The sequence below is a fragment of the Cibotium barometz genome, chromosome 18 (assembly GCF_041138505.1).
Source record: "Cibotium barometz isolate CiBa-2024 chromosome 18, ASM4113850v1, whole genome shotgun sequence".
Classification (NCBI taxonomy): Eukaryota; Viridiplantae; Streptophyta; class Polypodiopsida; order Cyatheales; family Cibotiaceae; genus Cibotium; species Cibotium barometz.
In genome coordinates, this window is record NC_141063.1 from 59,337,783 (window position 1) to 59,357,991 (window position 20,209).

At 46.7% G+C, this 20,209-nt stretch overlaps 1 protein-coding gene across 4 annotated transcripts in view; it reads right to left on the reverse strand.

The window, feature by feature from the left end:
• Positions 1-20,209, reverse strand: part of EDD1 (glycine-tRNA ligase) — a 199,000-nt gene that overhangs the window by 141,518 nt on the left and 37,273 nt on the right. For all 4 annotated transcript variants that reach the window (XM_086812812.1, XM_086812814.1, XM_086812813.1 and 1 more), the window contains exon 3: positions 5,091-5,158. In XM_086812812.1, the coding sequence (XP_086668938.1) occupies positions 5,091-5,158 (68 nt within the window). The remainder of the gene's footprint in view (positions 1-5,090; positions 5,159-20,209) is intronic.

Below are 20,209 nucleotides of genomic sequence, written 5' to 3' on the forward strand. Positions count from 1 at the left end.
ATGCATTATTCTACACTAGGGGGAAGTATTTCTTACGGGCGACTTCAATGCCCACACACAGAGCAGACAGTGTGAGGTGTATGACTATGATGACATGGAGATCCTCCACCCTGTGGATCCAGAGGAGATAGGGGCTAGTCGGGCATCAGAGGACACTGGACCAGATAGAGGACATTATAAGGATCACTTACTAGAGTTGGGAGCCAGGCATCGTCTCGTTATTTATAGCGGGATGCTACAGTGGCCAGGATCAGGAGGGCTGACATGCTTCCCACATGGAGGTCATACACGGACCGGAGGCACGGTGGTAGACTACATTATGGGGTCTTTGGAGGCATCACAGCTTGTCACTTCCACCTCGTCCTATTGGGGCAGATCATACATACTTGGCATTTTCACTAGCCGGATCACCAGTATCACCAACCCCCCACATACTGACGCCACACACTACCATCTACTTCACACATGACATGGCAGACATATACAGTGGCAGAGTAGAGAATGGACTCCTACTCATGGATCCCCTGGCACCTATGGATACCATTACAGCCCAGCTGGCATCACTCCTACACACGGCTGCATTACAGAGCTTGCCACATCGTGTCCACTAAGGAGAGCCCGCAAGATCTGGGACTATGCCCCATAACAAATGGTATGATGACGAGTGCAGAGCCCTATACTCACGGCCCCGAATCCAGAGAGCCTTGGGAGCCATCACAGAGCAGGAGTCAAGGAGAGAGATGAGGAGACTTACTCGCCGCAAAAGGCGGGCCTCCGCAGAGATACAGGAGCCAGAGATCTTTCATTTCTTCATGAGTAGAGATAGCCCTGTCTCATGGCAGCACTTCAGAGAGCCCCAGACACCAACACCTATTGCAGACCCACAGACATGGCACACATATGCAGAGGGCTTATACCACGCCCCACAGCAGCCACCTATACCTCAGCCACGGGAGCCTCGACCTACCACAGCTAGCTTCTTTACCCACTCGATGATACAGGAAGCTATCTGCCGCCTACAGCATGGACGGACCGCCGACCATATGGGCCTGCAGGGTGAGCATCTCATATATGCAGTAGATTCTTTGGCTCCTTTTCTTACACCTCTGTTTAACAGGGCACTAGGAGAGGGTTTGCCTGCGGAGTCGACGATGCACACCATTGTGCCGATTCACAAAACAGGGGATATGCTTGATCCAAGCAACTACAGGACGGTTACGGTTGGCCCCGTCCTGGCCAAACTCTATGGTGCAGTGTTGGAGCAAGAGCTTAGATTATATGCCAGCGTTGGAGCAAGAGCTTAGCTTATATGCTGAGCGAGTAGGTTTACGCTCATCAGGGCAGGCAGGCTTTAGGAGAGCTTTCTCTACCACTGACCATGTATTCACTTTGAGATGTATGATTGATCAAGCCAGACTGAGGAAGAGAAAGCTCTATTGCTGCTTTGTGGATTTCCGCAAGGCATTTGACACAGTACCACGAGAGAGGCTCTTTCAACGCCTGCAGTCTCTTGGCATACAAGCAGATATGACATGGGGCATCTATGCATTATATGAGTAGGTTTTTGGGCGAGTCAGATGTCCAGGAGGTATGTCCAAGACTATTGCTAGCACCATTGGTGTGAAGCAAGGATGCCCACTTTCCCCCACGCTATTTGGGTTATACATTGATGAGGTGGCTGACTTCATTACACGGGGAGGCGGAGATGGAGTTGATTTAGCAGGTACCTCAATACATATTATGCTTTATGCTGATGATATTGTATTAGTGTCTGAGTCTCCAGGTCGTCTACAGTAGCATCTACATGCACTCGATGATTTCTGCACACAGAGGGGTCTTACTGTGAACCTTGGGAGAACCAAGGTTATGGTCTTTCATACATCGAGACAGGGCACGAGTCAGCTGACATTCACTCTCGCAGGACGCCAGGTGGAGGTGGTGACATCATACGTATACCTAGGGGTTACCTTCTCTGCAGCAGCCACACGCTTCACCATGGGTTCAGCAGCCAGAGCTAGATTGACACGGGGATATGCAGCATTGGCTTTGCTAGAGAGACAGTGCCACCAGGCGCATTTTCAGGAGCCCCGGACGAAGGGGTGGCTATTTGACACATTAGTCACACCGGCATTGATGTATGGAGCAGCGGTATGGGCGCCAGGCCTTGCTACCCATTGGTGGACACAGATAGAGAGACCACAGGCCCTCATGATGGCACGCATGATACAAAGCAAACCGTCAGTACCTCATGACATTATCCGAGCAGAGTTTGCTGCGCCTCCTATGATGGTAGTGGCCATATTTTAGACTATATGCCTGCTAGACAGATTCAGAGAGATGCCACATGACAGATTGTCATACAGAGCTTTTGAGGCATTTAGACAGCTGGCTGAGGCAGGAGATAAGAGGATCATGGTATGCACAGGTCACACATTGGTTCTCACAGCATGGCCTAGACATGGATCATCTACCACCATTCGAGTATGACAGGGATGCACCACATATCCGTCTCTCTCATAGTGAGAGGAACAGAGTATTGAGACAGGATCTATGGCAGCTCTATACACGCGAGACATGGATATCGCCTACACAGCCTCTTCCACCGAAGATGCTATACTACAGAGATCACTTCATGAGTATCACTGATGATGGATTTATAGAGAGGCCTAGATACATGGAGGGCTTTTTACCACACGGCTCCCGAGTGGCTATCGATCAGCTCAGAGTTTCATCACACCGATTGGAGATTGAGACTGGCAGAGCAACACGGATCCCTCGAGAGGAGAGGGTATGCAGATTGTGCAGAGAAGAGGTGGAGAGTGAGGAGCATTATGTATGCAGATGCAGAGCATATACAGCCATCAGAGAGAGATATCCCATTTTATTCAGAGAGCCACATTCCCTACGCCAGATCTTTGAGGCAGCAGACGAGCGCATACTGGGGAGATACATTCTAGACATACAGTGCCACAGAGAGACATCATTACAGGCTCAGACAGCTCTAGAGGGGGGACGATAGACATAGATTACTACATTTTTTCAGAGATCCATCCCACTCCCAGGCCCTACACAGTAGGGAATTACTCTCCAGAGAGTAGAGACACTCAGAGCCCGCAGGAGACAAAGGACACCTGGCTTTCGGACACCACGCCTATACCAGAGAGAGATGACAGAGATCAGGGCTCAGTTTCACAGAGAGGGTGCGGAGCGACTGGCTCGCTTCAAAGCACACCCAGGCATGTTCTTTAGGGAGCTGTGGACACCCCCTTCATTGATGTATACCATTTTATACCCCCAGTATGGTACAGGATGGAGCTAGCTAGGTTGCATATCATGATTGTATACTCCATGCACATAGCTTTGCATTCTCCTAGTAGTAGAGCTCCATCCCCTCCACCACTCATTGTACTTATTGCACACCCAGATTCAGCTTTTTAGTTCAGTACTTTTTCATTTTGTTGGGATGACAGAGGATACCCCATACAGGTACACCGATTTGTCTCATAGGCCAAGTTCGGTCTTTTGGAAGACGTTAATAAAATCTTTCTTTCTTTCTTTCTTTCTCTCTCTCTCTCTCTACTCGGAGCTGACGTTGCTCCCATGTTTTTATGTTCTTAGTATTCCATGACGAGTTTCCATGGACAGTTTTGTATCACACCAGTGAGATAGCTATATTTATGTTTTCATTCTGTTTTCTTTTCCATTCCATGATGAGATATGCCATGGACATTATTGTACCACTTTGGTCTCATAGGCCCATTGGGTCTTTAGTAGAGGCTTAATATATCTTTCTTTCTTTCTTTCTTTCTCTCTCCCACGTTTTTGTGAAGGGTGGAGCAGGAGACACAAAGGCATACAGGCTGCTCGACTGGTTTTCTCCATAGACGTACAGTCGGGCTGCGGAATCAGCAAGGCTTCTTTTTTTTGCAAGGTACAAGCTGCAGGGTCCTTTCGTGTGCAGGCATACACAGGGCTGCAGGAGGCGGACAAAGCTAGGGCAGGACTTTCTCACGCCTTCTCTCTCTTAGAAGGAGGCACAGGGCTGAAGCCTTTCTTTTCTCTCTCTCGATCGGTCTTGGTGAAGATGGAGATTGAGGCAAGGATGATGGCTGCTCTGATCACACGCACGAGAGCCTAAGGAGTACAAAGCTTCTGTTTCTTCCAGTCAGAGGGCTGTTCGAGGGTACTTCTCTCGGTTCCTTGTGAGAGGAGGGATTTGCAGCCCAAGAGGGCAGAAACAGGAGCAACAATTGAATGTTTCAAGAAGGGTTCATGGACTGTTTCATGGCTGTGTTTTTGGCTACGTGCATCGGTAAATTGACTATGTTTACAGGGCCTCATGAATGTACTATCTTGGCTGATTAGAGGTGAATAACAATGTGGTGTTTTGGGGCACAGGGCTGTGTGAAACCTCTATGCTAAGAGGTCCAGAGGACTGGCAGTTTGGACATGCATATGTATAAGCCATCCATGGCCATGATGTATTCAGTTAAACTCTTCCATTGAATTTGAATAAAGAAATACCGAAAGGGGCACCAAGCTTTGGGGCCAACAGGTGTCGCTGTTCTTTTTGTGTAGGAGCACTCTAGCTCCCTTTTATCTGTCTTGTTCTGTAAGATCTCTATCAAATGTCTTTACATATTTCCACACTACCACATGGTGATTTTGAAATCTTCTAACAAAACTACAGAGAACATCCATTAACTCATACAATCTATAAATAAAACCCTATCTTATTCAAATCTAGGAAAGTAAAAATAGTAATCAAAGCTCCTTCCAATTCCTTGGCAAGTAAACATAGATTCAAAACTCCTCCATAGATAAAGATAGCAATTTCATACACTTATTTAACCCTCAAATTATCCTCTCATCTTGATTTTCTTTGACATGATTTGATCGGGTGTAGCCCATAACTATGTGCTTCAAATTTATATACAAGATGCTTTAAAATTTTCATAAAATTAGTAAACAAGAGAATACTTCATAGCCTGAAAATACTAGTTCTTACCACATACAATTCTACGCAATGTAGCATACAAACAAAATAAATAGATGTAAATTTGCTCAACACAAGCTTGTTGGGCACTTACGCAACATTCCAAGGTTCTGGTCCGAGTACTCTTAGAAAAGTCGCAGGGTTCATTGTTCCAGCTCCAACCTGACTTCCAAACAAAAACATCAAGCAGGTTACCATAAAAGAAGATGACAATTTAAAGCATGACATCCGAGACAACCATGCAGCTAGCCAATAAAAGATCTCTTAGAACAGTGTAAGTGATTAGTATAGGCTGCAGGTACCCTTACTAGCCTTGATGGTCAAACCCCTCCCGCCCTCTATTCCCTCAAAAAAATAACTTTCACATATAGCCATTTGTGCAAACCCCACTTGTTACACACTCACTCTTCATGGTGTACATGATTAGTATAGGCTGCAGGTACCCTTATTAGCCTTGATGGTCAAACCCCTCCCGCCCTCTATTCCCTCAAACAAATAACTTTCACATATAGCCATTTGTGCAAACCCCACTTGTTACACAGTCACTCTTGAGCCTCTGTGTTATGTACCTAGACACTAATCTACACATTAAGAACCTAATCCAATGGGGTTAGGGGGCCCCAGGATTAGGGATAAGCAACCAGATTATTGGCTAGGGTTCTTGGATTGATAAAACAGGCTTAAAGGCTGCTTATAGCAAGTTAGTTATTTATGGTGTAGTTATAGCTTTATAAGTGAGCCTGGGTTATTATGAGACACACTTGTACGGATGCACCACTGAAGGTCTAGCTTGGACCAAGAGAGCACACATGCGCATGCCATCCACATGGCGAGTACATGGTTGGTCTGTCAAAGGCCTTCGGGCAAGCCTCGGTGGTATGGGACACCAGAGTTAGACACGGGCCTATAGGATTGTGCAGCAGCCTTAGCCTTGGCTCAAGCGAGATCAGTGGATGCTGGTCGCGGTTGGGACGTGAGTTTGCTTGCTACCTCATGATTTGGTTTAGAACTACCCTTCTTTTCAGCTGTGTTTAGGGAATATTTTGGTAAGGAGTTCATAGCAGAGTCACGCGGGGACGCGGGGACGGCCCTTAGGGACGCGGGACGTGGGGACGGCCGGGATGGCCGGGACGCGCAGGGGACGCCGTGCAGTCTGGGGACGCATGAAGTCATCCCGGGGACGCGTTCCCGAAACGCGGGACGGGCAGGGGACGCGGTGAGGGGACGCCTCCAACGGCCAGAAACGGGCAGAAAACGGCCAGAAACGGGCAGATTTCCAGCTATAAAAGAAGGCACACTTTAGGACTTTTCTCCACACTCAAGTTTGAAGCTTCAAGCCTCATTGCTCAAGCCTCAAGCTTCCAAAGTTCCAAGTTCCATTGTCCAAGCCTCAAGGCCCAAGTGGCAAGTTAGCCCTCTCTCTCTCTCTATACTATCTACATTGTGCCAACTTCCAAGCCATCTCTCTCTCTCTCTCTCTCTCTCTCTCTCTCTCCAAGTTCCATGATCCATCCCTCTTGAGACTTGCAAGCCTCAAGAGTCAAGCGGCAACTTGCAACTCTCTATTGCACCCTTCTTCCCTCTCTCTCACACTATCATCATTCATGGCATCTCAAGGTGAAGGCGCCGCCGCCACATCTTCCGTTGCGGGCTCTTCACGAAGGAGGCCGGCGGTGCACACATGGTCATGGTGGGATGAGGTCCACTACACTAGTCGTGGAATGGGCGGTGGTTCAAGGGCATGGAATTGCAAGCTTTGTTCCTACAAGAGAAGTGGCGGCGCCAACAAAGTGCGAGCTCACTTTTTGCACGAGGCCGGTCATCAAGTGCAATTTTGCGCACGCATTACTCCTGAGAAGCGAGCGGAGCTTCTTGAGAAGCTCAAGGTTTATGAGGCAGCCGAGGCGGCAAAGAGAGGGCGACATGTTGCCGTTGATCCTCATGATGTGGTGAGAGCACGAGAGCAACCGACGCGAATGGAGGTGGAGAGGAACCCAAATCTTGCTTCAAGCTCTCAACCATTCAAGTCCACTCCATCCACATCGGGTGCCTCCATTCCCATCCGCCGTCAATCCACTCTTAACGAGAATTGGAACCCAAAATTGAAGGATGAGGTGGATAGGTCGGTGGCTAGGTTCTTCTACCACGACCACATTGCGTTTCAAGCGGCACGGTGAGAGTCGAGACTCAATTCTCTTCACTCTTTTTTTTTTTAATGTCTCAAGCTTCAAAGCATTTGTCATATTGCCAAAAAATGCTAACATGCTACATGGTTTTCCTTACTTGAAATAGGTCTCCTTACTTCCGTGAGATGGCCACAAAGATCGGGGAATATGGCCCCTCTTATGTGCCACCTTCATCGGAAAAGATTCGCACCACTTTGCTTGATAGGGAGAAGTTGGCCGTTGAGCACGCGGCGGCGGATACAAAGGTAACGTGGGAGACTAACGGAGTCTCTCTCATTGTAGACGGATGGAGTGACACGCGCAAGCGCTCCATCCATGGAGTGGTGGCCTACTCAAGGGGTAAAGTGTACTTCATCGAGTCACATGATGCGAGTGGCACTGGGAAGGCCGTGAATGTGCTTGCCGCGGAATGGGCGTCCACGATCGAGATCATTGGGCCGGAGCTTGTGGTCGGCATGGTGGCGGATGGAGAGGCGTCAAATAGGGCAGCCGGGACAATTATTGAGTCAATGTATCCATCCATCACAGTTTCTTTTTGCATGGCCCATTGTCTCAACAACCTCAAAGACATAGGTGCCTTGCCATGGATTGCACCCACCATTGAGGAGGCTAACCAGCTTGTATCCTTTGTCCTCAACCACCAAAGGCTGCGACATGAGTTCTCTAAAAGGAGCACTCTTTCCCTCCTCAAATATTCTGAGACAAGGTTTGCATACAACTTCCTCATGCTAGGCCGCTTGTCTACATGTGGCGGAGCCCTAAGAGGGCTTTTCCTTAGTGATGAATTTTCTGCCATGCCGCAGTCAAAATCGGCAACAGGGAGTGCCGAGATCGCGCCGACGATGCCGCTTGGTGGGAGAAGGTGAAGACACTCGACGCCTTGGTCAAGCCTATTGTTCACCTTCTACGAGTCATTGACGGCCGTGAACCGTGTATCGGCAAGGTCTATGAGGCCATGGATCGCATGATCGAGTCACTCCAGCAGCTTGTGCCAGACAGGGCCGAGTTTGAGGAGATCCACTCATTATGTGAGTCCAGGTGGAACTCCTACTACTCCCCTCTTCATGCGGCTACCTTTGTGGTTGATCCAGAGTTCTAGGGAAGAAAGCAAGAGGCCGACAAGGAAGTAAGCAGGGGATGGCGGATCATTTTGGAGCGCTTAGAGCCCGACCCTACCATCAGGCGGAAGAGCAGAGACCAGCTATCTCAGTACAGGACGCGGCAGGGATCTTTTGGATGTTTAGATGCACAGCTTGACCGCCTCAAGATTGGGTCTCCTCTTTGGTGGGAGGATTACGGATCAGATGGGCCGGAGTTGCAGCGGTTGGCTATTCGCATCCTTAGCCAGGTGTCAGGTTTTTTTCTGTAAAGCTGTTTTGAGTCAGTGTACATATGGTGTGGATGGTTTGCAAATAAATTTTGCCCTGAATGCCCTGGCATGTGTACAGACGGAATGGCTTTGGAGTGAGTTAGTGAATGCATTTTTCTTCGGAACAGCTACTGGAGACTTGAAGTTTTTATTGTATGAGCTTTTGGTCGTCAAGAAGGTGTCTGGGATGTGTATAAATAAGAGGTGGACGAGTATGAGGATATTAATGATGGGTTCTAATGAGATTCTGGTGAAAATAAATGTAGATATGCTGGTTTATGTAGAGAGAGCTCAATGCAGACTGTAAATACTGAACTTACAAGGGATGCCAACAAATTTTAGATTGCTTTTATGCTTGAGTTTGAGAATCTTTCAGGTTTGGAACGGCCGTCTTGGTAATGATGATGCTGATGACGAGGCAGTGGGCGGCTCTGGTCTTGGAAAGGGTGTGGGTACAGTGTGATAACCCGAAGCACAAGAAGAAGGAGAGGCTATTGTAAGTGGTGGCCATTATTTTGAAGTGATAAAAAAATAAAATTATATTGCACATGGCCAATTTGTAGGAGGCCACCTGGAAATCTTTATGGGCCGCCACCTCAACCTCTAGAAGGTGTGAGAGAAGCAGCAGCTTCGAAGAGGAAAAAAAGACGCCGTGTGCAGAGTGTGGAAAGAAAGACAACACTGGAGTGGCCGCCTGGTAGTTGAAGGAGGCAGAGCAAACGTAGATGAAGTGTGTTGAGGCCTGGCAGGTGATTGCACGCACGCTCTCCCTCAGGCGCTGCGGTAGCAGTCAAGAGAAGCTGGCGGTGAGTATATAAAAGCCAGGGGTCGACCAGGGGGGCTCTAGAGTGTAGAGGAGAGCTGGTCGCAAGGTGAGTGTGTCACCTGGAGGGTGGTAAGTGCCAAGAAGAGACGGAGGGTGATTCGGGGAAGCAACAAGTGAAGAGTGGCCCGAAAAAAAGAAAGAGTCGGGGTCGTCTCGTGGAAAAGGAGAAAAACGCCTGGTGTGTGAGGCGCTGAAAAAAGAAAAAGACACCAGGGAAAGCATGGCGCTGGAAGAAATGGTCAAATCCGAAAGCTTGTGAGAAGGGAGCCGTGTGTGAAATGCCTTACTGAAGCGTTGCAGATATTAGAGGCACTACAGCTACTACAAACGAAAGGAAGAGACACAAGCCGCCTGGTACAGAGGGGACCGACTTCCTGGGGAGCTGGCAACTTCAAAAAAAAAGAGCTGCAGAGACGAAGAGAGCAGGTGAAGTGAGGAACAGGTTGGATAATAGCAAAGGAAGAGAAGCGGCCCAAGGGTTGACAGTCGTGTGGGAGGCTGCATGGGGTGCCGCCTCAGAGGTGACTAGTATTGGTGCAGCTCGCTGGCTTTCTATTGGGAGAGGGCTGTTTGTTCGAGGCCTCTGGTGTGAGACCAAGAGAAGATGTGGACAGTGTGTGTGTGAGTTGTTTGTTGTGAATGTGTGTTAAAAGGAGAGTGTGAGGATGAGTGGTTGAAGCTTGTCATTTGATAAAAAATATGTGTGATGTGACCCCTTGTAAATGGATAATAGGGTTTGGGTTGATGAGATGTGAGTGGCTTAGCCTTGCTAACAAAGAAAATGCTTTCATTATGGAATATGTGAGCTGTTGAAACTGTCTTTCTTTGGGTATCTCTGGGTGGTAGAGAGAGGGAGAGAGAGATTTTTCTTTCCAGCTAGAGAAGCTGGTGGTGCCCCTTGTGCTTTTGAGTGTTCTGAAGGTGGTGAGTCGGCGAGCTATAGTGGCCTTCTTGTGTCCTTGAGCTGCCTCACATCTTTCTGGTGCCCCCACTGAGGAGTGGCTCTTTCCAGACATTGTTTCGCTGAGGATTGCACTGTTATTTCCTTCTGTTATCAGGGTGTGTGCCCTAGGTGTTGAGAGTTTCAGAGAAGGTGCTTTCTTGGGATCTGAGGTGAAATTTGAGAGTGAAAATGATGTCTTATCCAGAGTTTTATGGTAGCCCTAATGAGGATGTGGCAGATTTCTTGGAAAGGATGGAGGTTGCATGCATAAGCAACCATATTAATGAGTCGGTACAGGTGTTGCGGCTTCTGAGCATCTGTTTGAAAGGGGATGCAAGGATCTGGTACCGGACTTATGAGGAGTCATTGAGGGTTGCTGTTCCACATCTTGATATGACTGAAAATGGATTAAAGACAGCACTCAGCAGCAGGTTCAAGAAGGTAGAAGACCCCGACAAGGTTCGGCACGAGGTGCAAGCTCTGACACAAGGTGAGTTTGAATCATTAGATGATTATATGAAGAAATTTTCTTTGTTATGGGAAACTCTATGCAGGGCTTTAGGGGAAGACCAGGTGCCGCCTGATATGATGAAGAAAAACAAGTTTGTAGCCGGGCTTAAGAGGAGTATTCCCTGGAAAGTGGAATTGAAGAAGCCCAGGTCTTTTAAGGATGCGGTAGAAATTGCTAAGTCAAAAGATTGGAAGCTGCAACGAATGAATCAGCTGGGGATGATTCCAGTTGTAGCACAACCGGAGATTCGTAGAGTGGAGGCTACACCCATGAATGCAGTGATTGAGAGGATGAAGCCCACTGAAGCTCAAGCTATGGAGATGGTGCCACAAGCTAGTCAAGGAGTACCTATGGTTCCTGCAGGTTCTGATGAGGGATTGCGGCAGGATATGAAACAGATGGTTGATCTTATGAAGAATTTGAGCTTGAATTTAATGGGAAGCACAGGTGGTGGACGTGGTAGAGGCCGTGGCAACAATCACGAGGGGGGAGATGGACAAGCAGGGTATGGACGTGGTCGTGGTAGGGGCCGTCGTTTCATCCCTACATGCTGGAACTGTGGTGAGCTTGGTCATCTGAGTACAGATTGTGATAAGCCTCAGCGTATGGGTGGTGATATGTACCCACTACCTTCACAGTTACCTAATAGGTCAAATGATTATGGTATTGATATCAGGGATCAAGCAGGCCCCAGTGGAATCACAGCTGAGAAAGGGGAAGACAAAGGTCATGAATGTTGTTACACTGGAGAATGTTCAGGTGAGAGAAGAAGGGGATGTGATGCCTATTGGCAAGCGCACAACAGATGAAAGAGAAGGAAAAGGGGTGGCTGGACCCAGCCGTAAGAAGGGGAAGCAGCAGGAAGGAGAAGATGTGAAGGCCAAAAGGAAACGGAAGCCTCGTAGAAGGTTCCAGGTGTCAGACTTCCCGCTGGGGGATGGGCAAACCAGCTATGACTTGAAATCTGATTTGGTGAACAGGAAGGCAAACATCACCTTTGGACAGTTGGTGGAGATGGTGCCAAAATTAAGAAGACAATGGAAGAGACTGGTGAATCCAATGGAAAAGGAGTCAGAAAAGAGGTCAGTCAAAGTACTATCTTTAGAGGAGCTTCCAAATATTTGCCCTATTGTGGAGGTGTGGAGTAAAGGCAGGAGCCTTGGTCAGGCCTATATAGATGGAGGAGCTCAAATCTGTGTGATTACCCAATCATGTGTGGAGCAGTCAGGCTTGAGGGTGTCTGGGGTTTCTGGGTTTCGAATCAGGATGGCTAATCATCAAAAGGTAAAATGTCTTGGTATGATAAAGGAATTGGAAATTGAAGCTTTTAATGTCAAAGCTACTGTAGATTTTCATGTGATGCCTGCGGGTCTGGGTGCTTTTCCAATCATTCTTGGACGACCCTGGTTGCGAGTGGTGGGTGCAGTACAAGACTGGAGGTATGGGACCATTTCTTTGCATAATAAGCAGGGTAATAAAAAATCTTTTGAGATGCATAGTAGGAGATCTTTAAATGATGTGTGGGAGGAGCCACAGGATTCAAGTGAAGAGGAAACTACCACCACTACTTCTGAATCAGAGACGGATTCATCGACCACTGCTTCTAGTGGAGAAGGGGCAGATGTGGCTTTTCTTATATCAGAACAAGAAGGTAATGAAGATAAAGAAGTGCATAAAGTGGGTGCTGAGGGAGAAGATACTATGGGGTCATATGAAGTGATCGAGGAATTACTGCAGCCAAAGATAGAAGTAAAGAAGAAGCAGGAGCTGATTGAAGGAATGCTGAGTCCGGATCTCTCGAGTGGAGAAAAGGTTAGATATGTTAATATGCTTTCTCATTTTCCAGAATTGTTCATCACTTCTTATAGAGAGATTCGAGGATTCAAAGGGCCAGACCTGAGGATTGAATTAAAGGAAGGTGTAAAAACAGTTAGGCAAAAGCTTCGCAGGATGGGACGAGAACAAATGCAGGCCCTCAGAGAGGAAGTTGATAAGCTGTTGAGTGCCGGTTTCATTACTCCAGTAGATACAGCTGAGTGGGTAAGTCCTACGGTAGTGAGTCCAAAGAAGGATGGCCGGTGGCGTATATGTGTGGATTTCAAGCCTTTGAATGCTGCTACGAAGAAGGATTCTTACCCCCTACCTTTTTTGGATGAGATCTTGGATACTGTAGCTGGTTATGAAAGGTATAGTGTTTGTGATGGGTATTCAGGTTATTTCCAGTTAAAGATTGCAGAAGAAGATCAGCGCAAGACGGCTTTCATTACACCGTGGGGATGTTTCTGCTACAAAGTTCTTCCTTTTGGATTAATGAATGGACCAGCCTACTATCAAAGAAGGGCAAATTAGGTATTATCTCCTTTTTTGAACAAGTTTGTGAAGGATTTTATTGATGATTTTTGTATATACAGCTCCAGGCAAGAGCATTGTGATAAGCTAGCTACAGTTTTTCAGCGTTATGATGAGTGTGGTGGTCAATTAAATCCAAAAAAGTGTTTTTTAGCTCAACCGAGGGTGAAGCTTTTGGGCCATGTTATTTCAGAGAATGGTATTGATCCAGATCCTGATAAAGTCAAGTCTCTTCTTCTTCTTCCTACACCAAAAAATACAAGGCAACTGGCTACTTTTGTGCAAAAGGTGAAGTATATGGCTCGATTCATATCTCTATCTTCACAGTTGTTATATCCTTTGCAGCAAGCAGCAATGCATGATCCTTTGCATTGGACGGAGGAATGTGAGGTGGTTTTCCAAAAAGTGAAAGAGGTGTTGGGAGCTATTCCTACAATGCAGGCACCTAATTGGGAACAGGTATTTTATGTCAATCTTTCAGTAGGTGAGGATGCTATTGGAGCTATGTTGTTGCAGAAGGGGAAAGAATCACATTATATGCAACCAGTCTACTGTGCTAGCAGAGTAAAACTTGCCAGAGAGAGGTTGCTATCAGAGGTGGAACTTGTTATGGTTAGTGTACTATATGCATGTAGGCGGTTCCGCCATTACTTGTTGCCTCGTCCCTTTGTGTTTTTGACGAGCTACACTTTTTTGCCTCAGTTGATAAATGGTACAAATTTATCTAAGGCTATGATCAAGTGGGTGATTGAGCTGCAGGAATTTACTTTTTCATTCTTGGTGGAAGAGAGTATCAGGGCTACTTTAGCCGATCTACTGACATATAAGGAGAGTCCTCTTCTTATAAAGGAGGAGACCATCAAGAAGCCAGTTGAGGATGCGGCTGAGTTGGTGAATGCATACTTATTATATTTTGATGGTTCTTACAGGAAAAGCCATGATGCAACCTCAGGAGGTTTGGTGCTTTATGATCCACAGGGTTGCCTTGTTTTTAAGAAGGGTGTTAAAGTGGATGCACATAGCAACAATGAAGTGGAGTATCTGACTTTGGAAGTTGGATTGCAAATATGCTTGAAGCATGGTGTACACAGGATTCGCATTCGAGGAGATGCATTGCTTGTGGTAAAACAGGTATTGGGAGTTTGGAAGTCAAAGAATATGTTACTCAAAGAAATGTGTTTCAAGATTAAGGGTCTGCTGAAGGAATTTGAAGCTTGGAGTCTAAAGCATGTGGATCGAGGCCATAATGAGGAGGCTCATGAAGCAGCCCAGGGAATGATTGGTGAAGTTTTTGTTCTTAAAGCTCATGCATCATTTTATTGTGGCAGGGAGAATTTACAGGATGTTGAGGAGTTTTTGTTAACAGGGATGATTCCCGATGGTATTGATAGATCAAAAAAATATGGTTTCATCAGGAAAGCTACAAGGTATGTGATGGTTGGTGATGCTTTGTATTTGAAGGGAATTGATTTGATAATGCGAAGGGTACCTTGGAAGGAAGAAATCTATAAAATTCTCAAGGAAAATCATGAAGGAGCATGCGGTGGACATTTTGCCTCGAAGATTACCTTGCATAAGGTATTGCAGGAAGGTTATGTGTGGCCAAGTGTACATAAGGATGTTAATCATTGGTGCAGGTCATGCAAACAATGCCAAGCTCACAGTAAACGGCTATTAAAGCCTGAGATGAGGAAGACAATTCTTGCTTATGATGTTTTTGAAAAATGGGGGATTGATGCTATGGGACCATTACCTATTACCAGCCGAGGGAAGTGCTACATCTTAACTGCAGTTGATTACCTTTCTAGATGGGCAGAAGCAAAGGCAGTGAAACAAATTACTGCTAAGGAGGTAGCAAAGTTTGTATATCAGGATATTTGCTGTAAATTTGGTGTGCCATTGGAATTGCTTTCTGATCAGGGTCCAGGTTTCAGAGCAGAGCTTATGGATTATTTGTGTACAAAAATGAAGATCAGTCGCAGCTTTACCACACCTTACTATCCACAGTGTAATGGCCTGAATGAGCGGTTCAATGGTGAATTGATCAAGATTTTATCTAAGGTGACAGAGCAACAAGGCAAGAATTGGGATCTGGAGTTGCCTGCTGCCTTGTGGGCATACAGGACAGCAATTAAGACTGGTACGGGTTTTACTCCATTTTATCTGGTTTATGGGAAAGAAGCCTTATTGCCTATTGAGGTGGAGATACCAGCTGTTAAAATGTTGGGAAAGCTTTTGGAAGAACCTGAAGATGTCTTTAAAGAGCGGCTATTATATTTACAAGACGCACAGCTGAACAGGGATAATGCTTTGAAGCATTATGAAGATATGCAAGCAAGGACGCTGGAGAAGTTCAACAAGAAGATTAAAAGCAAAGGAATTATGAAGGATGATCTGGTATTACGTTATAATAGCAGACTGGATAATGCCTTTCATAAAAAGTTTCAAATTAAGTGGGAAGGACCTTTTTTGGTGATGCAAGGATTTGCAAATGGCACTTATCAATTGGCAGACTTAGATGGGACTTTACATGCTTCCAGGGTAAATGGATACAGGCTGAAGAAGTATTATGCACGTCTGATGGTAATTGTGCAGGATGCAGTGTCTGAAGATGTGATTCCAGATGAAAGGCAGTTTTTGGATATGGATTTAAGTCTGGAAATGCTTTTTGCTGCTGATCATGAATGATTCAGCAGGTTGGGGGTTGGGCAAAGTATGTCAGGTTTTTTTCTGTAAAGCTGTTTTGAGTCAGTGTACATATGGTGTGGATGGTTTGCAAATAAATTTTGCCCTGAATGCCCTGGCATGTGTACAGACGGAATGGCTTTGGAGTGAGTTAGTGAATGCATTTTTCTTCGGAACAGCTACTGGAGACTTGAAGTTTTTATTGTATGAGCTTTTGGTCGTCAAGAAGGTGTCTGGGATGTGTATAAATAAGAGGTGGACGAGTATGAGGATATTAATGATGGGTTCTAATGAGCTTCTGGTGAAAATAAATGTAGATATGCTGGTTTATGTAGAGAGAGCTCAATGCAGACTGTAAATACTGAACTTACAAGGGATGCCAGCAAATTTTAGATTGCTTTTATGCTTGAGTTTGAGAATCTTTCAGGTTTGGAACGGTCGTCTTGGTAATGATGATGCTGATGACGAGGCAGTGGGCGGCTCTGGTTTTGGAAAGGGTGTGGGTACAGTGTGATAACCTGAAGCACAAGAAGAAGGAGAGGCTATTGTAAGTGGTGGCCATTATTTTGAAGTCATAAAAAAATAAAATTATATTGCACATGGCCAATTTGTAGGAGGCCACCTGGAAATCTTTATGGGCCGCCACCTCAACCTCTAGAGGGTGTGAGAGAAGCAGCAGCTTCGAAGAGGAAAAAAAGACGCCGTGTGCAGAGTGTGGAAAGAAAGACAACACTGGAGTGGCCGCCTGGTAGTTGAAGGAGGCAGAGCAGACGTAGATGAAGTGTGTTGAGGCCTGGCAGGTGATTGCACGCACGCTCTCCCTCAGGCGCTGCGGACATAAAAGGTAACCGACCTGTGTGTTGTGGGGCTGGCAAGAGAGAGGTGGAGAGCCGGCGGTGGCTATTGGGCTAGCTGCAGGCGCTTGGAGCAAGCGTGTAGGTGGCCGCTGTGTAGGTGACCTAAGAAGGGCTGATGGGAAGCTCTGATGAGTGGAGGGTTTTCTGGGTGTGCAGGCTAACCGGGTAGAGGGAAGCGCTTGCTGCAGTGAAGGCCGCCTAGCAGTCAAGAGAAGCTGGCGGTGAGTATATAAAAGCCAGGGGTCGACCAGGGGGGCTCTAGAGTGTAGAGGAGAGCTGATCGCAAGGTGAGTGTGTCACCTAGAGGGTGGTAAGTGCCAAGAAGAGACGGAGGGTGATTCAGGGAAGCAACAAGTGAAGAGTGGCCCTAAAAAAAGAAAGAGTCGGGGTCGTCTCGTGGAAAAGGAGAAAAACGCCTGGTGTGTGAGGCGCTGAAAAAAGAAAAAGACAGCAGGGAAAGCATGGCGCTGGAAGAAATGGTCAAATCCGAAAGCTTGTGAGAAGGGAGCCGTGTGTGAAATGCCTTACTGAAGCGTTGCAGATATTAGAGGCACTACAGCTACTACAAACGAAAGGAAGAGACACAAGCCGCCTGGTACAGAGGGGACCGACTTCCTGGGGAGCTGGCAACTTCAAAAAAAAAGAGCTGCAGAGACGAAGAGAGCAGGTGAAGTGAGGAACAGGTTGGATAATAGCAAAGGAAGAGAAGCGGCCCAAGGGTTGACAGTCGTGTGGGAGGCTGCATGGGGTGCCGCCTCAGAGGTGACTAGTATTGGTGCAGCTCGCTGGCTTTCTATTGGGAGAGGGCTGTTTGTTCGAGGCCTCTGGTGTGAGACCAAGAGAAGATGTGGACAGTGTGTGTGTGAGTTGTTTGTTGTGAATGTGTGTTAAAAGGAGAGTGTGAGGATGAGTGGTTGAAGCTTGTCATTTGATAAAAAATATGTGTGATGTGACCCCTTGTAAATGGATAATAGGGTTTGGGTTGATGAGATGTGAGTGGCTTAGCCTTGCTAACAAAGAAAATGCTTTCATTATGGAATATGTGAGCTGTTGAAACTGTCTTTCTTTGGGTATCTCTGGGTGGTAGAGAGAGGGAGAGAGAGATTTTTCTTTCCAGCTAGAGAAGCTGGTGGTGCCCCTTGTGCTTTTGAGTGTTCTGAAGGTGGTGAGTCGGCGAGCTATAGTGGCCTTCTTGTGTCCTTGAGCTGCCTCACACCAGGCTGTGAGCTCTAGTTGCTTGGAGGAACTTTGGAGCGTTTACAGTCACATTGCCTCTAAGAAGAGGAACCACCTTGAAGTGCAAAGGGCAAGTGATTTGGTTTTTGTGAGCGCTAACTTGCGCATACTATGTGCGACAGCAAACAGGGAAGGCGGATCCCTTCACCGAATGGGAGATGGCACAGCAGGATCTTGCAGCTCAGGAGCATCTTGAGGAGGTAGAGGAGGAGCTACAGCCTGAGGGGGAGGAGGAGGCTTCAAATGGCATCGACGACTTCGACTTCCAAGCCTCCCGCGAGGCTAGCACTTCAGGAGCTTGAGGCTTGACTCTTGAGCCTTCAGCCATCTCACCTATGATCTATCTAGTATCTCTATTTTGTACCCACTCTTTTTTGTAACCCTCACTGCCCATGAGGCATGTACTTATCTCTTTGTATCTATCAGACTATCAATCACATAATCAGTGTGCCATCGATGTTTTATTAGCGCATTTTGCCCAAAATGACTCTTGTTTTTTTGTCTATTCGGTGTAAAATTTTGTTCAAAGTGTGTCTCTATATGTATGTCATGCATACAACTCCTAAATTGCTTTTAAAAAAGAGGTTTTTTTTTTGCCGTTCCCGACCCCGTCCCCGGGACGGTACTTCCCCGTCCCCGTCCCCGTCCCCCGTCCCCATGTGACTCTGGTTCATAGTTGGTATCAAAGCAACCATCACGCAAAGGCTAAAGAGGTATGCGTGTCTAGGTGTCATAGATGTTGAGATTTACATGAATTTCTCTCATCTTTAAAAACAAATTGCTATATTAAAGTTGTACAAGGATTTGTTGGCATCAAGGTTACCTGTTTGCTGTGTGTAAGGGAGATGAGAAAGAAGCGTTGTTTTGTATGTGCTAGAGCTTGGAATCAGTACCGGCGGGTAGATGGTCAGAGATAAGAAAGAAGTGTTGTCTTGTATATGCTAGAGCTTGGAATCAGTACCAGGTAGATGGTCAGAGATGGGTAAAATCCCTAAGAACAGGGTGGTTGAAGGCACAAAGGGCTAGGCAGGCCGGCTGTGGGGCACAGCCTGGCCAGGCCCGCAGCCCACGGCAGCCATCCAGTGCCTACAGCAACCCCAGCAAAGGACACATCATCAGAGGCAGGCAGCAACTGTGTGTGCAGAGAACAGAGCAAACCGTATACCCAGGAAAAGCATAGGGCAGCATGAGCAAGGAAAAAGCGGCATGCGCAGGGAAAAAAAAGAAGCACCAAACTTGGGACATCTTTTTTAGAAGTGGAAAAGCAGGCGTGTTCTTCACTAATAATATTCGATAGGTTTTTTCAATTAAAAAGCAGGAAAGCTCCAACTCGAGTAAAAGCACATGGGGTTTTCCTAAAAATAAAACTAAAAATCACATTGGTTTTCTAACAAAAAAACCAAAAGCAAGAAAGCCCATTAACTTTAGGTATAAAAGGGGGGGCTTGCTCATTAGTTCTCCACATCAAAAGTGGGAATCTCTTGTCAAGAGGGCTGAAAGAACTCAGCCCGCTTGCAAGAGCAAGATTTGTACTTTGTGTTCATGGTAGAGCAGACTTTTGCAGCACTTCATCTCTACACTCGACACATGAGAGCAGCAGCAGATCAGCTTGGGATTATCATGCCTAATGAAGCACAAAACGATCATGCGATGAACAAGAATGTTCACCTTGATGACGACCATCAGGATGATGACGTGACGTTTGATGACTTGGTCACCAAAGTACACTTCGATGCAAGGATGTCCAATGACCTCCCTTGAGCAGTAGATTTTGAACCTTACCAACACCATTATTGTTATGCAAGAAACAATGGCGGGTTTTGTGACAGCTTCGGGAACTAGGACAGCAATGGTCACACCATCTTTTACTCCAGAGCCCTATACAAAGTGTCAAGTGCATCCCACACTTGGATGCCACGTGGACATATCTGAACACGAAGGTGCAGGACCTGAGTGGAAACTAGTCCCATATGAGCCCAATCTGGACAAGTCAACCAGGGTTCCACTCTATGAGTCCAAGGTCAGGTGTGCATTGTCCTGCACATGAAGAAATGCCAATCCACGCTGTGAGTCTCCCTCTGGAATGATGTCAGTTGTTCTATGTATCCGGTGTGCTACTGGATGCCAAACCTCTGTGTAGGCATGTAGGTGTTGCAAGTAGAGATGGGCCAGGCCATAGGGCCACCCCAATACCATTAGTCTGGGCATGGGGGAAGTGTAGAACCACCCCCAAGCCACGAGGGCCACGGCT